This window comes from Indicator indicator, unplaced genomic scaffold (genome assembly GCF_027791375.1).
Source record: "Indicator indicator isolate 239-I01 unplaced genomic scaffold, UM_Iind_1.1 iindUn_scaffold_52, whole genome shotgun sequence".
Classification (NCBI taxonomy): Eukaryota; Metazoa; Chordata; class Aves; order Piciformes; family Indicatoridae; genus Indicator; species Indicator indicator.
In genome coordinates this window covers 218,553-238,807 of record NW_026539187.1, presented here as the reverse complement: position 1 = coordinate 238,807, position 20,255 = coordinate 218,553, and the positions used below count along the sequence as shown (strand labels likewise).

At 52.4% G+C, this 20,255-nt stretch overlaps 1 protein-coding gene across 1 annotated transcript in view; it reads right to left on the bottom strand.

Moving 5' to 3' along the window:
* ATL2 (atlastin GTPase 2) overlaps positions 1-20,255 on the bottom strand; it is a 67,699-nt gene that overhangs the window by 16,536 nt on the left and 30,908 nt on the right. The window contains exons 3-8 of the mRNA XM_054398389.1: positions 11,992-12,126; positions 10,565-10,669; positions 7,992-8,042; positions 4,289-4,345; positions 756-848; positions 369-507 (exon numbers count right to left, since the gene is read on the bottom strand). Of these exons, the coding sequence (XP_054254364.1) occupies positions 369-507; positions 756-848; positions 4,289-4,345; positions 7,992-8,042; positions 10,565-10,669; positions 11,992-12,126 (580 nt within the window). The remainder of the gene's footprint in view (positions 1-368; positions 508-755; positions 849-4,288; positions 4,346-7,991; positions 8,043-10,564; positions 10,670-11,991; positions 12,127-20,255) is intronic.

Below are 20,255 nucleotides of genomic sequence, written 5' to 3'. Positions count from 1 at the left end.
TCTGCAGTAACAGAAGCCTACAGTAATTAATTCTGAGCTTTGGTTTCAAAGCCTTTCAGTTTGAAGGAGGGAAGTTTAGCCTTTGTTCATTCTCCCCCTCTGGAATCCACAGTTGGAGTCCTTATTTAATGACCTTCGAGTATGTCTCAAGTGATCAGATTACAATCAACAGCTGTACACAAAAGAGATCCATTCCCTCAGCCTGCTCTACCTTTAAAGCACTAAAGGGAACCCAGAGCTTCACCTTTTTAACCCTACCCTGGCCAAGCATTCCAACCAGCAAACCCTTTCGGTGCTGCGCTTCCACTAGCAAAAATCCCAAAACTCAGCAATCTGAAGCAAGAAACACACAATGGAAAGCTTCCTACCATTCAATCTCCCATCAAAATTTGGGTTTGTTGCAACTTTAAGACCAGGGTGGGGCAACAGGAAACAGCCAAGAGTACTGAAACAGGAGTGAATATGCTTCCTCACATTCTGTAGCTCTTCGTGTTGGTTTTGCTTTACCTGAAAAGGAAGCAGAGGCAATAAGGGACAGCTGAGAGTTGCAATTAAATCTCAGCTTCAGAGCAGTTAAGTGGTGTTTAAGCCTTCAGTCCTGAACTTAAAAATGTCAAGTTCTAAATCCTGCAACTCCCACGGGAGTGGGAGCACCCCAAATGTTACTTTGAAGGGCACAGTTAGCTCCTTCGAGCATCGTTACCTTGACAAGGAGTTGGCACTTAAGGGTAGAAGACTGCTGGAGAGTCCCTTACCTGCAATCTTTTCTCTAGGAACTTCTTTCCACCTTCCAAGCCATATGCATGTTCATAAGGGTAACTCCAATCTCTAATTAAGAACATGAGTGTCTGCAATAGGAAGAAGAGCAGCAGTCAATGGCTGACAGATTTCCTCTGCCCTGAGGAATGCTGTCACACAATGAAGGAAAAACTTTTCTAAGCTCAGCAGCACTAAAATGCATCATGAGACTACAAAGCTGCTCCAAGTGTTTGCTTGTTTAAAAACATCACCAAAAGGCTGCATCCAAAGCAGTGGGACCAGCAGGTGGAGAGAGGGGAGTCTGTCCCTCTGCTCTGCTGAGACCTCACCTGCAGTGCTGGGTCCAGCTATGGAGCTCTCAACACAAGGAGGACAGGGACCTGATGGAGCAGGTTCAGAGAGGGCCACAAAAATGACCAGGGGGCTGGAGAACTTCTGCTATGGGTCAGGCTGAGGGAGCTGGGGGTGTTCAGCCTGGAGAATGGGAAGTTCCAGGGAGACCTCAGAGCAACCTGGCAGTACCTGAAGGGGCTACAAGAAGGCTGCAGAGAACAAGTTCCCAAAGGTCTTGCAGGGACAGGAGCAGGGACAATGGTTTGGAATGAGAGCAGAGCAGATTGAGATTGGATGTGAGGAACAAGTTCTGCACCAGGAGGCTGCTGGAACACTGGAACAGGTTGCCCAGGGAGGTAGTTGAGGCCACATCCCTGGAGGTGTTCAAGGTCAGCCTCAACAAGGCTCTGAGCAACCTGATCTGGTGGAAGATGTCCCTGGTGACTGCAGAGGGGTTTGGACTGGATGAGCTTTGGAGGTCCCTTTCAACCCAAACCATTCTGTGATCCATGTTGCAAGCATTTGCTTGTTTAAGAAAGAACTAAGAAAACAAACCAAACAAGGAAAACAAACACAACACCCCCACCAAACCCACCAATGCCACTCACTCTTTCCCTAAAAGGAAGTATCCCAAAAAGCCTTGGGATTGCCTCCTGCTCTGCCCCAGGACGACACTGACCTCCCTCCCACCAGCTGAAGACAGAAAGCAAACCTTGGGTGTTAGTCTCACACCAGAGCAGCTGCTTTACAAAGAATGCATCTTGCCTGAGCCAGCCACAAGAATGCTGGGGGTGGGGGAGTCACACTTGCAGGTGAATGTTTTAGAGACACAGGAGTCTACAAACTCACCATTAACAGCAATCAAGCAGTACCCTTATAGGCTAAGGAGGATACAGCTCAGGATGGAAGAGAGCTGAGCCTTTACTGAACAGAAGTAGCCTCAAACCATTCTCTAGTCCAGCACCTTTGAAATCAGTCATGCTCCAAGTCCCAATGCAGCATGGCCTTCCTCAGTTCTTACAGTCCCCATGACCTTTACTCAGAACCATGGAGCACCAGCAAAGTCCAACCATAGCTTAAAGAGTGATGAGTAAGGGAGCAGCACAAGACTCTTCTCCTTAATGTCTCTCTTAGGAAGAAAGGCTGAGAGCCCTGGAGCTGTTTAGTGTGGAGAGGAGAAGGCTGAGAGGGATCTGATCAATGTCTATCAATAGCTGAGGGCTGGGGGTCAGGAGGAAGGCTCCAGGCTCTGCTTGGTGGTGCCCAGGGACAGGACAAGACACAACAGGTCCAAGCTGGAACCCAGGAGGTTCCACCTCAACATGAGGAGAAACTTCTTTGGTGTGAGGCTGCTGGAGGTCTGGAGCAGGCTGCCCAGAGAGGTTGTGGAGTCTCCTTCTCTGGAGCCTTTCCAACCCCACCTGGCTGTGTTCCTGTGTGCCCTGCCCTGGGTGCCCAGCTCTGGCAGGGGGTTGGGCTGGATGATCTCTGCAGATCCCTTCCAACCACTACCATCCTCTGATTCAATACCACTGTGGAGCTCACTAGAAGGCTGCAGAAGGAGGAAATCTTCAGGACTAAGCAGAGGGAAGATTTTGATGCTGACAGTGTGGGGAGTTCACAGAAAGGTTTCTCTTATCCAGACACTGCAAAGGGACAGTTGAAGAGCAGCACAGGGGAAAGGGACCTGGGTGGACAGAAGGATGTCCAGGAGCCAGCAAGATGCCCTGGTGGCCAAGAAGGCCAAGGGGACCCTGGGGTGGATCAGAAGGGCTATGGTCAGTAGGTTGAGAAAGGTTCTCCTCCCTTTCTACTCTGCCCTGCTGAGGCCACATCTGGAATATTGTATCCAGTTCCAGGCCCCTCAGGTCTGCTCTGGCAGGGAGGTTGGACTGGATGATCTCTGGAGGTCCCTTCCAATCCCTAACATTCTGTGATTCTGCCTGAACATCACTTGACACTTCCATTCCTCCCATACCTTAGAAAATCAGCCACAAAGCTACACTCCTCAGTATTTCCACATTTTTTTTTCCAAGACATGTGACAAGGGAAAAAAAAAAATATCAGTCTTGTAAAAAATGGGCTGGCTTCAGCCCAAATAATTTTTCTTCATAGATTATCCTCTGCTCATTTGCTACACAATTAACTGCCTGAGATCCATTTACTATATAACCACCTGATCCCCCAGGGATCAGTGTTGGATCCTGTCCTGTTCAACATCTTCATCAATGACATTCATGAGGTGACAGACAGACAGACAGAGTCTGCTCAGCAGGTTTGCTGATGATACCAAACTGGAGGCTTGGCTGAGACACCTGAAGGCTGTGAGGCCATGCAGAGACTTGGACAGGCTGAGAGCTGGGCAGAGAGGAACCTGCTGAGGTTCAACAGGAGAAGTGCAGAGTCCTGCAGCTGGGAAGGAAGAAGAAACTGCAGCAGGACAGGGTGGGAGGGGATCTGCTGGAGAGCAGCCCCAAGGAGAAGGAGCTGGGAGTGCTGGTGGGCAGCAAGTTCTGCATGGCACAGCAATGTGCCCTGGGGGCCAAGAAGGCCAAGGGGAGCCTGGGCTGCATTCAGAGGAGTGTGGCCAGCAGAGCCAGGGAGGTTCTCCTCCCCCTCTCCTCTGCCCTGCTGAGACCTCCCCTGGAATATTGCATCCAGCTCTGGGCTCCCCAGGTCAGGAGGGACAGGGATCTGCTGGAGAGAGTGCAAGGGAGGGCTGCAAGGATGCTGAAGGGCCTGGAGCACTGCCTGGGGAGGAGAGGCTGAGAGCCCTGGGGGTGTTTAGTGTGGAGAGGAGAAGGCTGAGAGGGATCTGATCAATGTCTATCAATAGCTGAGGGCTGGGGGTCAGGAGGGAGGGGACAGGGACAGGCTCTGCTCAGTTGTGCTCTGGGATAGGCCAAAGGGCAAGGGATGGAAACTGCAGCACAGGAGGTTCCACCTCAACAGGAGGAGGAACTTCTTCCCTGGGAGGGTCCCAGAGGCCTGGAGCAGGCTGCCCAGAGAGGTTGTGGAGTCTCCTTCTCTGGAGCCTTTGCAGCCCTGTCTGGATGTGTTCCTGTGTGCCCTGTGCTGGACTCTCTGGTCCTGCTCTGGTAGGGGGGGCTTGGACTGGAAGCTCTCCAGATGTCCCTTCCAACCCCTAACCTCCTCTGATCTGTGATCCTGTGAGGTCCATTTAATATATAATTACCTGAAATGGCTTTTGGTAAATCTCCTCCATAGCAAGTCTTCCATACTCTGTAAACAACTAAGAGAAAGAAGAGTGTAAGGGTAAGGCAAAACAAAAGCAGAAACATTTCTCTGTTGTAAAAGATTCTAATTTTTGTTGTTGTTGTTAATCTGAAATCCTCTCATGGGTTAAGAATGGCCAACACACCCCCAGAACACAGCTACCCAAATCCTCAGGATAGCTCAGGAAGGAGGCTTGATTTCCACTGGTGCCATTCTATGACTGCAGCTCGAAGTGGGTGGCCTGGGGAGTTAAGTGTCAGAGAAGAACTCCCCAATTCCCCAGCTCTGGTTTCCAAGGCTGAGGAGAGAGGCCTGCCTAACATTTGTCCCTTCCTTCCCACAACAGATCTATTCCTGGAAATCTCAAGGAACTTGGCTAGAGTCAAGGTACCAGACATTCAAACACAAGCCAAGTTCAGCAGCTTCCCAGGTCTCTCCTTCAGCCCATGAGGTGAGAGTTGGTCTCTGCTCCCTAGTACCAGGTGATAAAAGGAGAGGAAACAATCTCAGGTTGCACCAGAGGAGGGTTAGGTTGGAGATGAGGAACAATGAGGATTCAGAGGGCTGGAGCACCTCTACTATGAGAACAGACTGAAAGAGTTTGGGGCTGTTCAGTCTGGAGAACAGAAGGCTCCCAGGAGACCTTCTTGTGGCCTTCCAGGATCTGAAGGGGGCTCCAAGAAAGCTGGGGAGGGACTTTTAAGGGTGTCAGGGAGTGATAGGAGTGGGGGGAATGGAGCAAAAGTAGAAGTGGGGAGATTGAGATTTGTTATTAGGAAGAAGTTGTTCCCCATGAGGGTGGTGAGAGCCTGGCAGAGGTTGCCCAGGGAGGTGGTGGAAGCCTCATCCCTGGAGGTTTTTGCAGCCAGGCTGGATGTGGCTGTGAGCAACCTGCTGGAGTGTGAGGTGGCCATGGCAGGGGGGGTTGGAACTGGCTGAGCCTTGAGGTCCCTTCCAACCCCAACAATTCTATGATAATTTGTTTGCTGCAGGAGTGGTCAGGGATTGGCACAGGCTGCCCAGGGAGCTGGTGGAGTCCCCATTCCTGGAGGTATTGTGACCATGGCTAAGTGGCCATGGTGATGGTGGGCTGCTGGTTGGCCTGGGAGATCTCAGAGGCCTTTTTCCAACCCCAATGATTCTATGATTTTAAGTAATAATTGTTCTTGCCTTCCAGGGAAAAGGCAAGCATCAGCTGTCCTTTTCATGCTGCTTTCGCCACCTTCAGTAGCAGCAGCACTCTTCACTGGAGCCAGTGGGCCAGAAAACCCATGGGAACAGAGATTATTACGGGTTGTGCTGGCTCTTTCAGCAGAGCTCAAGAGCATCAGGTGTTGTTGATCTGTGCTACCCTCCTTACACATCCTGGGAGGTCAAGATGAAGGAAGCACAGCAATACCCTCCAGTACCAGGCAACTGTTCTCCTGCATTAAAACCAACCCCTGGAACATCTCAGGTAAGTTTCATGGCTAAGAGCTCACAAGAGCACCTGAGAACTTAAAAGGCCAACCTAACACTAATTAACTTTCAAGCTCTTGTTGCTTTGAGCAAAAGTGGTTGAGCAGCCACACAAGACCAGCTCCTTTGATCCTAAACTCCTTTCATCCTAAACTCCCTACCCCATTCACTTCCCTGCTACATGGAAAAGGCAGCCAGAGACAAACCACCTTTCAGAAACACAGAGGTTCCTCTTGCAACAGAAATCCCTCAGCTCACAACTCCTTGCCCTAGCCTTCCACACCTGGGTGTCCCTCTCCTCACTGCTTGAGTTTATTACCCTTCTATTTTCTTCACAGAAAGAGTTCATTTCTTCACAGAGTAATTGGCCATGGGATGTGCTGCTCAGGGAGGTGGTGGAGTCACTGCCCCTGGAAGTGTTCAAAAAAAGCTTGGATGTGTCCCTTGGAGCCATGGTTTAGTTGTCAGGAGGTGTTAGGGATCAGGTAATAGGTTGGGGACTTGGTGATCTCTGAGGTCTTTTCCAGCCTGGTTGATTCTGTGATTCCCTTCCTCCCCCTCCAGCCTGACAGAAAGGGATTCCTTCCCTTCTGATTTTCAGAGGGCACTGAGGCTGTCACAGGACCAAAAGCCAGAAGGAAAGTCTCACTTTCAAATAATCAGCTGAGGCTTTGTGTTCTGCTTTTGTTTGGAGTGCCTGATGGGTTGGTTTGCTTGTGGAAGGCCATGGGGGTGGAGAGGGAGCAGTGTTGGTCCAGTGACACAACTGTGGTAACTGAGAACAGCATCACAAGGCTATGTTTAGTTGGTGCTCTCCTATCTGCTTGCAGCCTTGGCAGCCAGGCTCTTGCAGCAGAGCCCAAGACAGAAGTCCTTTCAATCAGAAGCTGTGTAAAACAGCTTCAAGCTGTGGCAAGGTCAGGGCCTGAGCACAGGCAGGTGTTTGGTAATACCCAAGGCCAGCCTCTAAAGCTACAGGGTTTAAAGATAAGGAGATAAAGTTCTTGCTCCAATTCACATGAAGCCAGAATGCAGAGGCCTTTCACCACAGCATTCCACTAAAGGAGCAATGTTCCAGCCTGCAGGAAAAGAGAGGACAGCTCTCCATTTGCTTTTCTTTCTCAACAGACAGGAAACTCTGGAGAAGTTCCTCACTTTGAAAACCAGAAAAGGCTTCTGGGGAGCAGACAGCCTTTGCACCTTGACCCAGGATCCTACACCTCTTTAGAAACTGCTCCACAAACACCACCCATTTTCCTGTTTTCAGGAAGGAGGAGAAACATTACAATTTCCTCAGGAAGTACTTCCAGAAAATCATTTTCCTTTCTCATCTTTTCAGGAATTTCAGATTTTGCCCTTCTGGCCAAGAAGGCCAAGGGCGTCTTGGGGTGGATCAGAAGGGCTGCGGTCAGTAAGTTGAGAGAGGTTCTCTTTCTCCTCTGCTCTGCTGAGGCCACATCTGGAATATTGTGTCCAGTTCTGGGCCCCTCAGGTCAAGAAGGACCTCAGGGAACTGCTTGATAGAGTCCAGCACAGAGCCCCAGAGCTGCTGCAGGCAGTGGAACATCTTCCTTGTGAGGCCAGGCTGAGGGAGCTCCGGGGCTTGGAGCTTGGAGCAGAGGAGCCTGAGGGCTGCCCTCATTGCTGGGGAGAAAGCTGTGCAGGGCTGGAGCCAGGCTCTGCTCAGGGATGGCCAAGGACAGCACAAGGGGCACTGGGGGCAAGCTGGAGCAGAGGAGGTGCCACAGGAGGGAAGAGAAGGCAAAACTTTGTCAGTGTGAGGCTGCTGGAGGCCTGGAGCAGGCTGCCCAGAGAGGTTGTGGAGTCTCCTTCTCTGGAGCCTTTCCAAGCCCACCTGGCTGTGTTCCTGTGTGCCCCTGCTCTGGCAGGGGGGTTGGGCTGGATGACCTCTGGAGGTCCCTTCCAACCCTCAATATTCTGTGTTTCATAAAGGTAACATCTAGCCAGACTAGAAGCCTCTCTTTCACCTCTGCACTGGCACAGCTGGAACACCAGAGTGTGAGGGAACGTCTGCAAACCCTGCTCTTACAGGTGGCTCTGAGTTGAAGCATCAGGTCAGCTCCAAGGTTCTGCAGGGAGCAGCAGGCAGCTTCCGAATCCCTGTTACATTAAGAGCAACTCCAACAACAATGTCAAGAGCATCAGATCAGAGGCAGCTCCATACCAACCCAGCAGATTCTCACCTGTAAGTGTTGAAGGTCATCTTCCTGAATATTCTGTGACAAGTTGTACACCTGCAGGAGACAGTGAAAGACTGACAGTGAGGCCATTATCATCTATTGCTGTAGTCTCTTTCAGAGGACCTTTACCCTCTCCAGCAAAGTCAGCAACTAGAAAGCTGTCAGAGAATGCATCTCAAACAAGACTCTTTCCCTTACACAGAGTTCTAGGGACAGAATCATTGCTAGCTACCCTACAACATTATTGTAAGAGCTTCTTTCCAAGGAAGGAAGCAATCAAAGAACAGAAGAAGGCTGTCAACTGCTTCAAATCACCAGAGATGCAGCACAGGAGGGCTGAGAAGGGCAGGATGCTCTGTTTGGCATCCTGAAGTGCCAGTAGTCAGCACTCCTGCAGCTCTGCAACAGAAATCACTGGGGACTGGCTCACGTTTGTTGGGTTTGTTGTTGTTTTGTTTTAGTTTTTTTTTGCTTTCAAACCTTCCCAGAGAAATCTGGGGTTAGCCAGGGAGGTTTTGTCACTCTTTCAACAGCAGGACTGGGCTGCAGCCAAAGCAGTATGACCAGCAGATGCAGAGAAGGGATTCTGTCACTCCACTCTACTCTGCTTTGGTGAGATTGCAAGGACTGTGCCCAGCTATGGGGCCCCCAACACAAGAGAGACCTGGAGCTGCTGGAGAGGGTCCAGAGGAGGCCAGAGAGATGCTGAGAGGGCTGGAGAAGCTCTGCTGTGGGGACAGGCTGGGAGAGTTGGGGCTGTTGAGCCTGCAGAGGAGAAGGCTGCAGGGAGAGCTCAGAGCTGCATTTCAATGTCTGCAGGGGAGCTGCAGGCAGGCTGGGGAGGGACTGTTGAGAAGGGCTTGGAGTGCTAGGCCCAGGGGCAGGGCTTTGAAAGTGGAGCAGGGCAGCTTGAGGTTGGAGCTGAGGAGGAAGTTGTGCCCAAGGAGAGTGGTGAGACACTGGCACAGGCTGCCCAGGGCTGTGCTTGAGGCCCCAGCCCTGGAGCCATCCAAGCTCAGCCTGGCTGTGTCCCTGTGCAGCCTGCTCTAGCTGGAGGTGTCCCTGCTGAGTGCAGGGGGGTTGGGCAAGATGCCCTTTGAAGGTCCCTTTCAACCCAATGCAATCTGTGTGATTATTGAACAGCAACAAATCCCAAGTCCCATCATTACCCCACAACTTAGCCTAACCACAGGAACAAAACAAATGAACAGCAAAGCCACCCAAGCCATGCCACAGAGCAGTGCTGTTCTGCACAGTCCTGCTGCCTTCATGTTGCAGCAGTTCTGAAGAAGGTCACTTGTCACCCTTCAAAACTTTCCTCATCTTTTGGCACACTGAAGGCACAAGCTTAGAAAGTACTTTTGGGCACAGCACAAAAGAATTCTCAGAAGTTTGATGGCAGCAGTAAGTGAGAGAGTTCAGCTGAAGGTGTTGCAATTTGACCCCAAACTGTATCTTACAGAACCTCCTTTACCCATCAGTGCAAGAGAGGTTGCTACTCTGACACCTCTGTTTGGCATTCCCCAGTTCAGTCAGCAATGGAACTCAGCTTGGCCTTGGATAACCTGAGTGCCAGAGCCAAGCTGACCAAGCACACTGCAGCCAAGATCAAGTCTGAAAGCTCAAATGACAATTGAAGGAAGAGGTGCAGGTGAACTCCCAAGGTGTGGCTAGAGAGACAGACCCTTTGCCTATCACAGAACACAGCTGGTTGGAAGGGACCTTCAGAGGGCTGGAGCACCTCCCCTGTGGGGACAGGCTGGGAGAGTTGGGGCTGTTCAGCCTGGAGAGGAGAAGGCTCCAGGGAGACCTCAGAGTAACCTTCCAGTACCTAAGGGGGCTACAAGAAGGCTGGGAAGGGGCTTGGAGTGATAGGACAAGGGGGAGGATGGGTTGAAACTTGAGGAGGGCAGATTGAGACTGGAGATTAGGAAGAGATCCTTGCCAGTGAGGGTGGGGAGACACTGGCACAGGTGCTTTGCTCTTTGTTTCTTGCTGTGGGTCCAGTTCTGGTGTTCCCAGCAGAAGAAGGACATAGAACCACTGGAGCAAGTCCAGAGGAGGCCACAAAGATGCTCCAAGGGCTGGAGCAGCTCTGCTGTGAGGCCAGGCTGAGGGAGCTGGGGGTGTGCAGCCTGGAGAGGAGAAGGCTCCAGGGGGACCTCAGAGCTGCCTTGCAATAGCTGAAGGGATCCTGCAGGAAGGCTGCAGAGAGACTTTTGCTGAGGGTGTCTGGAGACAGGCCAAGGGGGAATGGTTTGAAGCTGAGGCAGAGCAGGGTTAGACTGGAGATGAGGGAGAAGTTCTTCAGTAGGAGGGAGATGAGACTCTGGAGTAGGTTGCCCAGGGAGGCTGTGGCTGCCTCCTGCCTGGAGATGTTCAAGGCCAGGTTGGATGAGGCCTTGAAGCAACCTGGGCTGGTAGGAGTCTAACCCATGACAAAGGGTTAGAACTAGATGATCATTGAAGTCCCTTCCAACCCAACCCATTCCATGAGAATGTATGGCTCTAGTCCAAGCTTTGGGCAGCACTGCAAGGCCAAGCCTGTGTCCTCCTTGCCAGCACAGGCATCTCACCTGGACAGAGCTGGTCATGGTGCTGAGAGCAAAAACCGTTGCACAGTCTTTGATAGTGGATTGGCTATCAAAGGCACCTTGGGTATCCATGAGTAGTACAGCAACCTGGGGAGTTGGAGAGAGCAGCAGCAGTTAACCAAACCATTCACACTTGCAAGCTCCAGGCCCCTGGGATAGATTCTGTTTCAAACAGAGCAAGGTGCTGTCCCCATACCTATTAAGCCTCAGGCGGCTTTCTGCTCACACCTCCCTCCACAGCTGCCCAAACCAGAGGGCCATGTCATCATCAACCTTCAGTCCTTGCTCTTGCTACACACCAGTTACCCTCTCCCACAGAAGGAGCCTCCCTCAGCCCACTGGGTTAGAGTGCAGAGTCACACAGACAGCTGTTGTTTAGCAGAAGAGCCTCAGTCTCAGCTGACAACCCAGCAGAGCTAAGAGTAAGATGATGACTTTTAAAGATGGAGTTCTCTCAAAGCCCTCATGTTCAGAAGAGAACAAAAGCTAACTGCTGCTGGAATGTCAAAGAATGAAGTGAGCTGAAGGAGAAGTTTGCCTGTCCAGTTCATCCTTTTGGGATCTACAACTCCCTTCCCTTTCAGTGCAGAGGTGACTGATAAGCAAGGAGGAGGGAGTGATTTGTTCCCAGAGCACAAAGAGATCTTCACAGCTTCACTGGATTGTTTTTTTTTTTTTTTTTCCTAGCCAGAAAACTGTTTGGTTAGCTATGAAATTCAGTAAGCCTCTGGCACACCCCTCAGCCACTACCTGTTTAAGATCAGTGGCCCACAGTAATCAGCCATCAGAAGTCTGCTTTGCAAATGCAAAAGCTCTGGAAGGTAAATTAACCTTCCAGAAGGTAAATTATGCTTGAGGAGAACACCAGTGGCTCAAGAAATATTTACTGACAGACATTAACACTTGGTTTCAGCATGAAGATTAACTACACAGCTTGGCTGGAGCTGGGTAACTTACAAGTTAAAAAAAAGATGGAAAGAATTAATGCCTTTTACCCCACTTTCAGCCTTTTTTGAACAGATTCATGCAGCTTAACAGCTAAAGGCCAAGCTTCCAGCCCCTGAAGCTGTTCCCAGTACTTAGAGCCACTCCAACAGCTCAGCTACAAGCTAGAACACATCCTCACCTCTCAACACCACCGTGGCACAGAGCTCTTCTCGGCACAGCCTTTGTGAAACACCACACCCAGACAACACCTCCAGGATATGCCACCCACCAGCCTGACCACAGCACCCATGGCCAAGACAGACAACTCTCAGAACAGGACTCAACCTTACAATCCAGCAGGGAACTCTGGCTTGAAGGCAGAGACAACTCTCTGAGGTGACTCATGAGCCCCTCAAGCATGAAAGGCATACAAAGAGGGGCACCCAATCCTTCCACACACCCCCCCTAAATCAAGCACTCACCTTTGTTCCATTGGGTTTATCAATTACAAACACTTCACTCCAGATCTGAATGCCAGTGGTTTCCCGTTCACATCCACCTCTCCATGTAAACCCAGTCAATGGTTCCGTGTTTCCACCTATCCAGCAAGGAGAAGTCTACAGAACAAAAGGAGAAGCTTCTTTAAAACCCAAGGAAGAGACTTTTCTCTTTTAACCCACACTCTCTTTTAACAGATTTCCACCCGCCACTGACCTCTCATTTTTCCTCAGACTCAACAGGACAAAGTGTTAAACCACACAGCACTACCCTGCTGTGTTTACAAGGATTCTCCCTCAAAGAGATGCTGTTCCAGTCTACTGGAGTTCATAGAGTGGCTCAGGTTGGAAGGGACCTCAGAGCTCATCTACTCCAACCCCCTGCCACAGGCAGGGATACCTCTTAACTAGACTTGATTGCTCCTCATCCAACCTGGCCTTGACCACCCCCAGGGAGGAGGCAGCCACAGCCTCCCTGGGCAGCCTGTGCCAGAGTCTCACCACCCTCACCCTGCAGAACTTCTCCCTCAGCTCCAGTCTGACCCTGCTCTGCCTCAGCTTCAAACCATTCCCCCTTGGCCTGTCTCCAGACACCCTCAGCAAGGCATTTTTTCTATTCTCACAGAATCAAGCAGGTTGGAAGAGACCTTTGAGAACATTTCCAGCCTAAAAGTTCCCCTGGCACAAGCTTAGCCCATTTCCTCTCATCCTACCACTGAATAACTTGGGAGAAGAGCACAACCCCCACCTCACTCCAACCTCCTTTCAAGGAGCTGTAGAGAGCAATGAGGTCTCCTCTCAGCCTCCCCTTCTCCAGACCAAACACCTCCAGTTCCTTCAGCTGCTCCTCCCCAGACTCTTCTCCAGCTTCCTTGCCTTCTCTGGACCTGCTCCAGCCCTTCAGTGTCCTTCTAGCAGTGAGTGAGCCTGAACGGGCAACCTGAGGAAATGTGACTGTGCTAGAGTCATAAATACTGAAAGGAGAAGGCAGGCAGGAGGGGCTCCCAGGCAGGCAGGAGGGGCTCCCAGGCAGGCAGGAGGGGCTCCCAGGCAGGCAGGAGGGGCTCCCAGGCAGGCAGGAGGGGCTCCCAGGCAGGCAGGAGGGGCTCCCAGGCAGGCAGGAGGGGCTCCCAGGCAGGGGCTCCAGGCAGGAGGGGCTCCCAGGCAGGCAGGAGGGGCTCCCAGGCAGGCAGGAGGGGCTCCCAGGCAGGCAGGAGGGGCTCCCAGGCAGGCAGGAGGGGCTCCCAGGCAGGCAGGAGGGGCTCCCAGGCAGGCAGGAGGGGCTCCCAGGCAGGCAGGAGTTAAACTGCTGGTAGGGGGAGGTCACAGTTCACAGGCTGGAGCACAGCATGCTGGTGGAACAGAGATGTTCAGTGGCTTTGCCTCTGACAGCCCAGAGATTAGCAGCCAGAAAGTATGCTCTTGGAGAAGGTCAAAGGGGAGGCTTCTCAATTCAACAAGCCATGGGCTCTGCTCTGCTGACTCTGCACTGGCAGTTTGCAGAGAAGAGCTCAAGGTAGAATAACAGAATGGGGGGGCAGGAGGGGGAGGTTTGGAAAGGAGCTGCAGAAATCAGCCAGTCCAACCCTCCCCTGCTAGGGCAGGTTCCTCTAGATCACACCAATTCACCTACATCATGTTGCACAGGAATGTGTCCAGGTGAGTTTGGAAAGGCTCCAGAGAAGGAGACTCCACAACCTCTCTGGGCAGCCTGCTCCAGGCCTCCAGCAGCCTCACACCAAAGAAGTTTCTCCTTAAATTCAAGTGAAACCTCCTGTGTTCTAGTTTGTGTCCATTCTCTTGTCTTATCACTGGCTACCACTGAAAAGACTCTGACCTCATCCTCCTGACAGCCACCCTTTCAATACTGATAAGCATTGATGAGATCCCCTCTGAGTCTTCTCCAGGCTAACAACCCCACATCTCTCAGCCTCTCCCTGTAAGAGAGGTGTTCTAAGTCTCCTAATCCCCTTTTTGGGTCCCTCCCTTGGACTCTTTCCAGTAGTTTCCTGTCCCTCCTGAACTGGGGAGCCCAGAACTGGACACAATACTCCAGAAGAGGCCTCAGCACCCCAGTAATGCCATTGGCCTTTCTGGGCAAGAGGCCACATCACTGATTCATGCTAAACTTGTCCACCAGCACTCCCACATCCTTAGATCCATAGAATCATAGAATTGTCAGCATTGGAAGGGACCTCAAGGATCATCCACCAGTTCCAACCCCCCTGCCATGGGCAGGGACACCTCACACTCCAGCAGGTTGCTCATAGCCACATCCAGCCTGGCTGTAAAAACCTCCAGGGATGAGGCTTCCACCACCTCCCTGGGCAACCTCTGCCACTGTCTCACCTGTCCTGCTGCAGGAGGTTGTTCCTCCCCAGGTGCAGGACTCTTCCCTTGTCCTTGTTGAACTTCAGGAGGTTCCCTCTGCCCAGCTCTCAGCCTGTCCAGCTCTGGCTGGCTGGCAGCACAGCCTGAGGGTTGGCAGCCACTGCTCCCAGTTTGGTGCCACCAGCAAACTGGCTGAGGGTCCCCTCTGTGCCTTCATCCAGGTCACTGATGAAGATGTTGAACAAGCCTGGACCCAGCAGTGACCCCTGGGGACTACCACCAGCCACAGGCCTCCAGCTAGATCCTGCACCATTGGTCACAACCCTCTGAGCTCTATCCTTCAGCCAGTTCTCAACCCACCTCATGTCCACTCCTCTATCCCACACCTCCTGAGCTTCCCTGTCAGGCTGTGATGGGAGACAGTGTCCAAAGCCTTGCTGAAGTCCAGGCAGACAACATCCACTGCTCTCCCCTCACCCACCCAGCTGGGCACACCCCCAGAGAAGGCTGTCAGAGTGGTCAGGCATCATTCCATGAATCCATGCTGACTGCTCCTGATAATCTTCTTCTTCCCCACCTGCTGAGAGATGGCCTCCAGAATGAGCTGTTCCAGGGATGGAGGTGAGGGCTCTGGTTTCCTGGCTCCTCTTCTTGGCCTCTTTGAAGGCTGGAGAGACATTTTTCCTCCAGCCCTCAAGCACCTCCCCTGTCCTCCCTGACCCTCCAGAAACAGAGTGGCTTGGCACTAACCTCAGCCAGCTCCCTCAGCACTCCAGCAGCAGCTCCACCTTCTGCCTGCTGTTCCCTTCCCTGCTGATGGACTTCAAGAAGCCTTTTTTTTTTTTTTTTTTTTTAAACAGCCTTTACCAGATTCAACTCCAAGAGGGCCTCAGATTTCCTTGCAGCACCTCTAAGCACTCTGCCAACACTCCTATTCCCCCCACCCCCCTCATGGCCAGTCATTTTCCACTAGCTGGAATCTGCCTTCTTCCATTTGAGTTTTTCCAGAAGCTCCTCACACATCCACACAGGTCTCTTGCCTCCCTTGCTTGATTTCCTGTTCACAGGGATGTATTAATATTGAGCCAGCTCTCTTGCCCCCTTGGCCCCCCACATTCTAAAGCCCTAACCCAGGGGATTCCTCCAAGCAGATCTCTGAGTAGATTAAAATGAACTCTCCTCAAGTCCAAGGTTGCAATCCCAGCTCTTGCTGTGCCACTTCCTTGCACAACTTTGAATCCCCTCATCTCTTGGTCACTGCAGCCAAGGCTGACTCCCAACCTTCACACCTCTGACCAGTACTGACTTCTCTGGTCAGTAGCACAAGGTGCAGCAGCACACTTCTCACAGGGTCCTCCACCATGTGGCAAAAAGTAACATCAATGCACTGCAGGAGCCCCCGAGGCTGTCTGTGCCTCACTGTGTCGACCTCCCAGCAGGGTACTTGGAAGTCCCCCAGGAGAATCAGGGCATGTCATGGTGAGGCTGCTTTAAGCTACCTGTAGAAGCCTCACCCATTTCCTCTTCCTGCTCAGATGGCCTGCGGTAAAGACCCACCCCAGTGTCACCCAGATTAGCTGTCCCTTAACTCTTACCCACACACCTGCAACTCATTCTCCTTCCCTGACTAGGCACAGCTCAATACACTCTGGTTGCTCTCACCCAGCCAGAGCAACTCCACCACCTCACATCCTTAGCCAGGCTTTCCCAGAGCCATGCCCTGAAGGACACATCTGTTCAGGTCTCAGAACACAAGAACGGCACCCAGAAGCTGCACAGAGCAGGAGGACTGCAGCTCTGCAGACCAGGTCTTGAGGGGAGCAGCTGAGGAAGTGTTTAGTCAGCAGAAAAGAGAGCTGAGGGCAGACCTCAATGCTCCAGGCAGAAAGGGACCTGGGGGTACTGACAGCAGCTGAACAGGAGCCAGCAGTGTGCCCAGCTGGCCAAGAAGGCCAATGGCATCCTGGCCTGCATCAGGAACAGTGTGGCCAGCAGGAGCAGGGAAGTCATCCTGCCCTGTGCTCAGCACTGCTCAGGCCACACCTTGAGTGCTGTGTCCAGTTCTGGGCTCCTCAATTCAAGAGAGATGTTGAGATGCTGGAAGGTGTCCAGAGAAGGGCAGCAAGGCTGGGGAGGAGTCTGGAGCACAGCCCTGTGAGGAGAGGCTGAGGGAGCTGGGGGTGTTTAGCCTGGAGAAGAGGAGGCTCAGGGCAGACCTCATTGCTCTCTACAACTGCCTGAAGGGAGGTTGGAGCCAGGTGGGGGTTGGGCTCTGCTCCCAGGCACCCAGCACCAGAACAAGAGGACACAGTCTCAAGCTGTGCAGGGGGAAGGTTAGGCTGGAGGTGAGGAGAAAGTTCTTCCCAGAAAGAGAGATTGGCCATGGGATGTGCTGCCCAGGGAGGTGGTAGAGTCACTGCTGGCTCCTGGTGAGCTTCTCATCCACCAGCACCCTCAGTGTGGGGGCATCCACAGCCTCCCTGGGCAACCTGTGCCAGTGTCTCCCCACCCTCACTGGCAAAAATTTCTCCCTAACCTCCAGTCTCAATCTGCCCTCCTCAAGCTTCAATCCATTCCCTCTCATCCTATCACTCCAAGCCCTTATCAAAAGTCCTTTCCCAGCCTTCTTGTAGCCCCCTTAGGTACTGGAAGGTTACTCTAAGGTCTCCCTGGAGCCTTCTCTTCTCCAGGCTGAACAGCCCCAACTCTCCCAGCCTGTCCCCACAGGGGAGGTGCTCCAGCCCTCTGAAGGTCCCTTCCAACCAGCTGTGTTCTGTGATAGGCAAAGGGTCTGTCTCTCTAGCCACACCTTGGGAGTTCACCTGCACCTCTTCCTTCAATTGTCATTTGAGCTTTCAGACTTGATCTTGGCTGCAGTGTGCTTGGTCAGCTTGGCTCTGGCACTCAGGTTATCCAAGGCCAAGCTGAGTTCCATTGCTGACTGAACTGGGGAATGCCAAACAGAGGTGTCAGAGTAGCAACCTCTCTTGCACTGATGGGTAAAGGAGGTTCTGTAAGATACAGTTTGGGGTCAAATTGCAACACCTTCAGCTGAACTCTCTCACTTACTGCTGCCATCAAACTTCTGAGAATTCCCTCAGCCCACAGTCCCTCCCTATCCAAGTGAGGAGAATTCCAGCTCTTCACAGCTAGCTGGTTGTGAGCTTTTTGTTGTTGTTGGAAGAGGCAAGGTGGAGGGGGATTGGGTTGTTTTTCTCATGCACATACAACTCTACCAGACAGCCCAAGCAAAACCTCAGCAGCATTCCCCTGCCATCCAGAGGGACCTGGGCAGGCTGGCGGGAAGGGATCCCTCCAGAGGGACCTGGGCAGGCTGGAGGGAAGGGATCCATCCAGAGGGACCTGGGCAGGCTGGAGGGAAGGGATCCCTCCAGAGGGACCTGGGCAGGCTGGAGGGAAGGGATCCATCCAGAGGGACCTGGGCAGGCTGCAGAGCTGGGCACAAGCCAACCTCCTGAGGTTCAACAAGGCCAAGGGCAAGGTCCTGCAGCTGGGTCAGGACAATCCCAAGCACAGATCCAGGCTGGGCAGGGACTGGCTGGAGAGCAGCCCTGAGGAGAGGGACTTGGGGGTGCTGGGGGATGAGAAGCTCAACAGGAGCTGTCAATGTGCACTTGCAGCCCAGAAAGCCAACCAGAGCCTGGGCTGCATCAAGAGAAGTGTGGCCAGCAGGTCAAGGGAGGGGATTCTCCCCCTCTGCTCTGGTGAGACCCCACCTGGAGCTCTGTGTCCAGTTCTGGAGCCTCTATTACAAGAGGGATCTGCAGGTGCTGGAAGGTGTCCAGAGAAGGGCCACCAGGATGAGCAGAGGGCTGGAGCTGCTCTGCTATGAGGACAGACTGAAAGAGTTGGGGCTGTCTGGAGAAGAGAAGGCTCCCAGGAGACCTCCTTGTGGCCTTCCAGGATCTGAAGGGGACTCCAAGAAAGCTGGGGAGGGACTTTTTAGGATATCAGGTAGTGACAGGACTGGGGGAAATAGAATAAAGCTGGAAGTGGGGAGATTCAGGCTGCACATGAGGAAGAAGTTCTTCCCCATGAGAGTGGTGAGAGCCTGGAATGGGTTGTCCAGGGAGGTGGTTGAGGCTCCATCCCTGGAGGTGTTTAAGGCCAGGCTGGATGAGGCTCTGGCCAGCCTGATCCTGTGTGAGGTGTCCCTACCCATGGCAGGGGGGTTGGAACTGGATGATCCTTGAGGTCCCTTCCAACCCTGCCTGATCTCACAGCTGTCTGTCAGGGGACTGCAGCTTTCCACTCCTTCAAGAGAACCTTCAGCAACATGTCCCATTTACTGTTGAACAAGAACACTTTTGCCCAGGTAGGCTCTGAAATTCTCTCTTTGTAGCAAACTCAGACCAAAACTACACAAATCTCTTGCTGAGTCTGTCACTGATCAGTAGGGATAAGAACATTTCCTTTCAGACAGGATTCATGTCACATAGGTGACTTCGATGCTTTAAGTCATGACTTCATCTGAAGCTGCTGCACCTTGTGGACTTAATCCTGCCCCTGACTTTCCATCACTTTGAAGCACTCCCAGCTTGTCACAGAATGTTATGAGTTGGAAGGGACTTCCAGAGATCATCCAGCCCAACCCCTCTGCCAGAGCAGGGCACCCAGGGCAGGGCACACAGGAACACATCCAGGTGGGGCTGGAAAGGCTCCAGAGAGGGAGACTCCACAACCTCTCTGGGCAGCCTGCTCCAGGCCTCCAACAGCCTCACACCAAAAGTTTTTCCTCATGTTGAGGTGGAACCTCCTGGGGTCCAGCTTGGACCTGTTGTGCCTTGTCCTGTCCCTGGGTACTACTCAAAGGAGCCTGACCCCTTCCATCCTGACCCCCAGCCCTCAGCTATTGATAGACATTGATCAGATCCCTCTCAGCCTTCTCCTCTCCACACTAAACAGCCCCAGGGCTCTCAGTGTCTCTTCACAGGGGAGATGCTCAAGTCCCCAAATCATCCTCCTGGCTCTCCCTTGGACTCTCTCCAGCAGGTCTCTGTCTCTCTTGACCTGGGGAGCCCAGAACTGGACACAGCATTCCAGGGGTGGTCTCAGCAGGGCAGAGCAGAGGGGCAGCAGAACCTCCCCAGCCCTGCTGGCCACACTTTTCTTGCTGCACCCCAGGATCCCATTGGCTCTCTTGGCCACAAGGGCACATTGCTGTCCCATGCAGAACTTGCTGCCCACCAGCACTCCAAGGTCTTTCTCCATGGAGCTGCTTCCCAGCAGGATCACCCCTAGCCTGTTCTGATGCCTGCTGCTGTTCCTCCCCAGATGCAGGGCCCTGACCTTGTCCTTATTGGACTTCATGAGGTTTGCCTGCAGCCAGCTCTCAGCCTGTCCAGATGGTTGGGTGGCAGCACAGTTTGGTGCCATCAGTGACCTTGCTGAGGGTCCACTCTATCCCCTCCTGTCACCTCCATCTTTCCTTAGTGAAAACACAGGATTCTAACAGCCTTGATCCATCAAGGTAGCTTGAAAGATATATTCAAGGGATGAGAGGAAGAGAAAAAAGAGACTTTGCTCCTACATGAAACTAGAGGCTGTCCTGCAATTTTGTATCTCTCACCCCAAAGAGAACCTCTCTAAAGCTATTTCTCACTAAGGAAAGGGTCAATGCAGCTTTACTTGCACAGCACCACGAGTACAGAGTGCACCTTGCAAGATTAATACATGGCTAAGAAGGTCATACCCCTGTCAAAACAGCTTTGAAAGCTGAATTTACTGCATCCAACTCTTAATAAGGCTTAAACCACAACAAAGATCACAGGGGCCTTGCAGCAGCTTGCAGAGTACACAACTGGTGCTGGGCTGTGACAGATGACTCCATTTCAAATAAGCAATCACAGCACCAAGCCTTAGTGCTTGGAAGGAGATGGCTCTGAAAGTGCTGACCA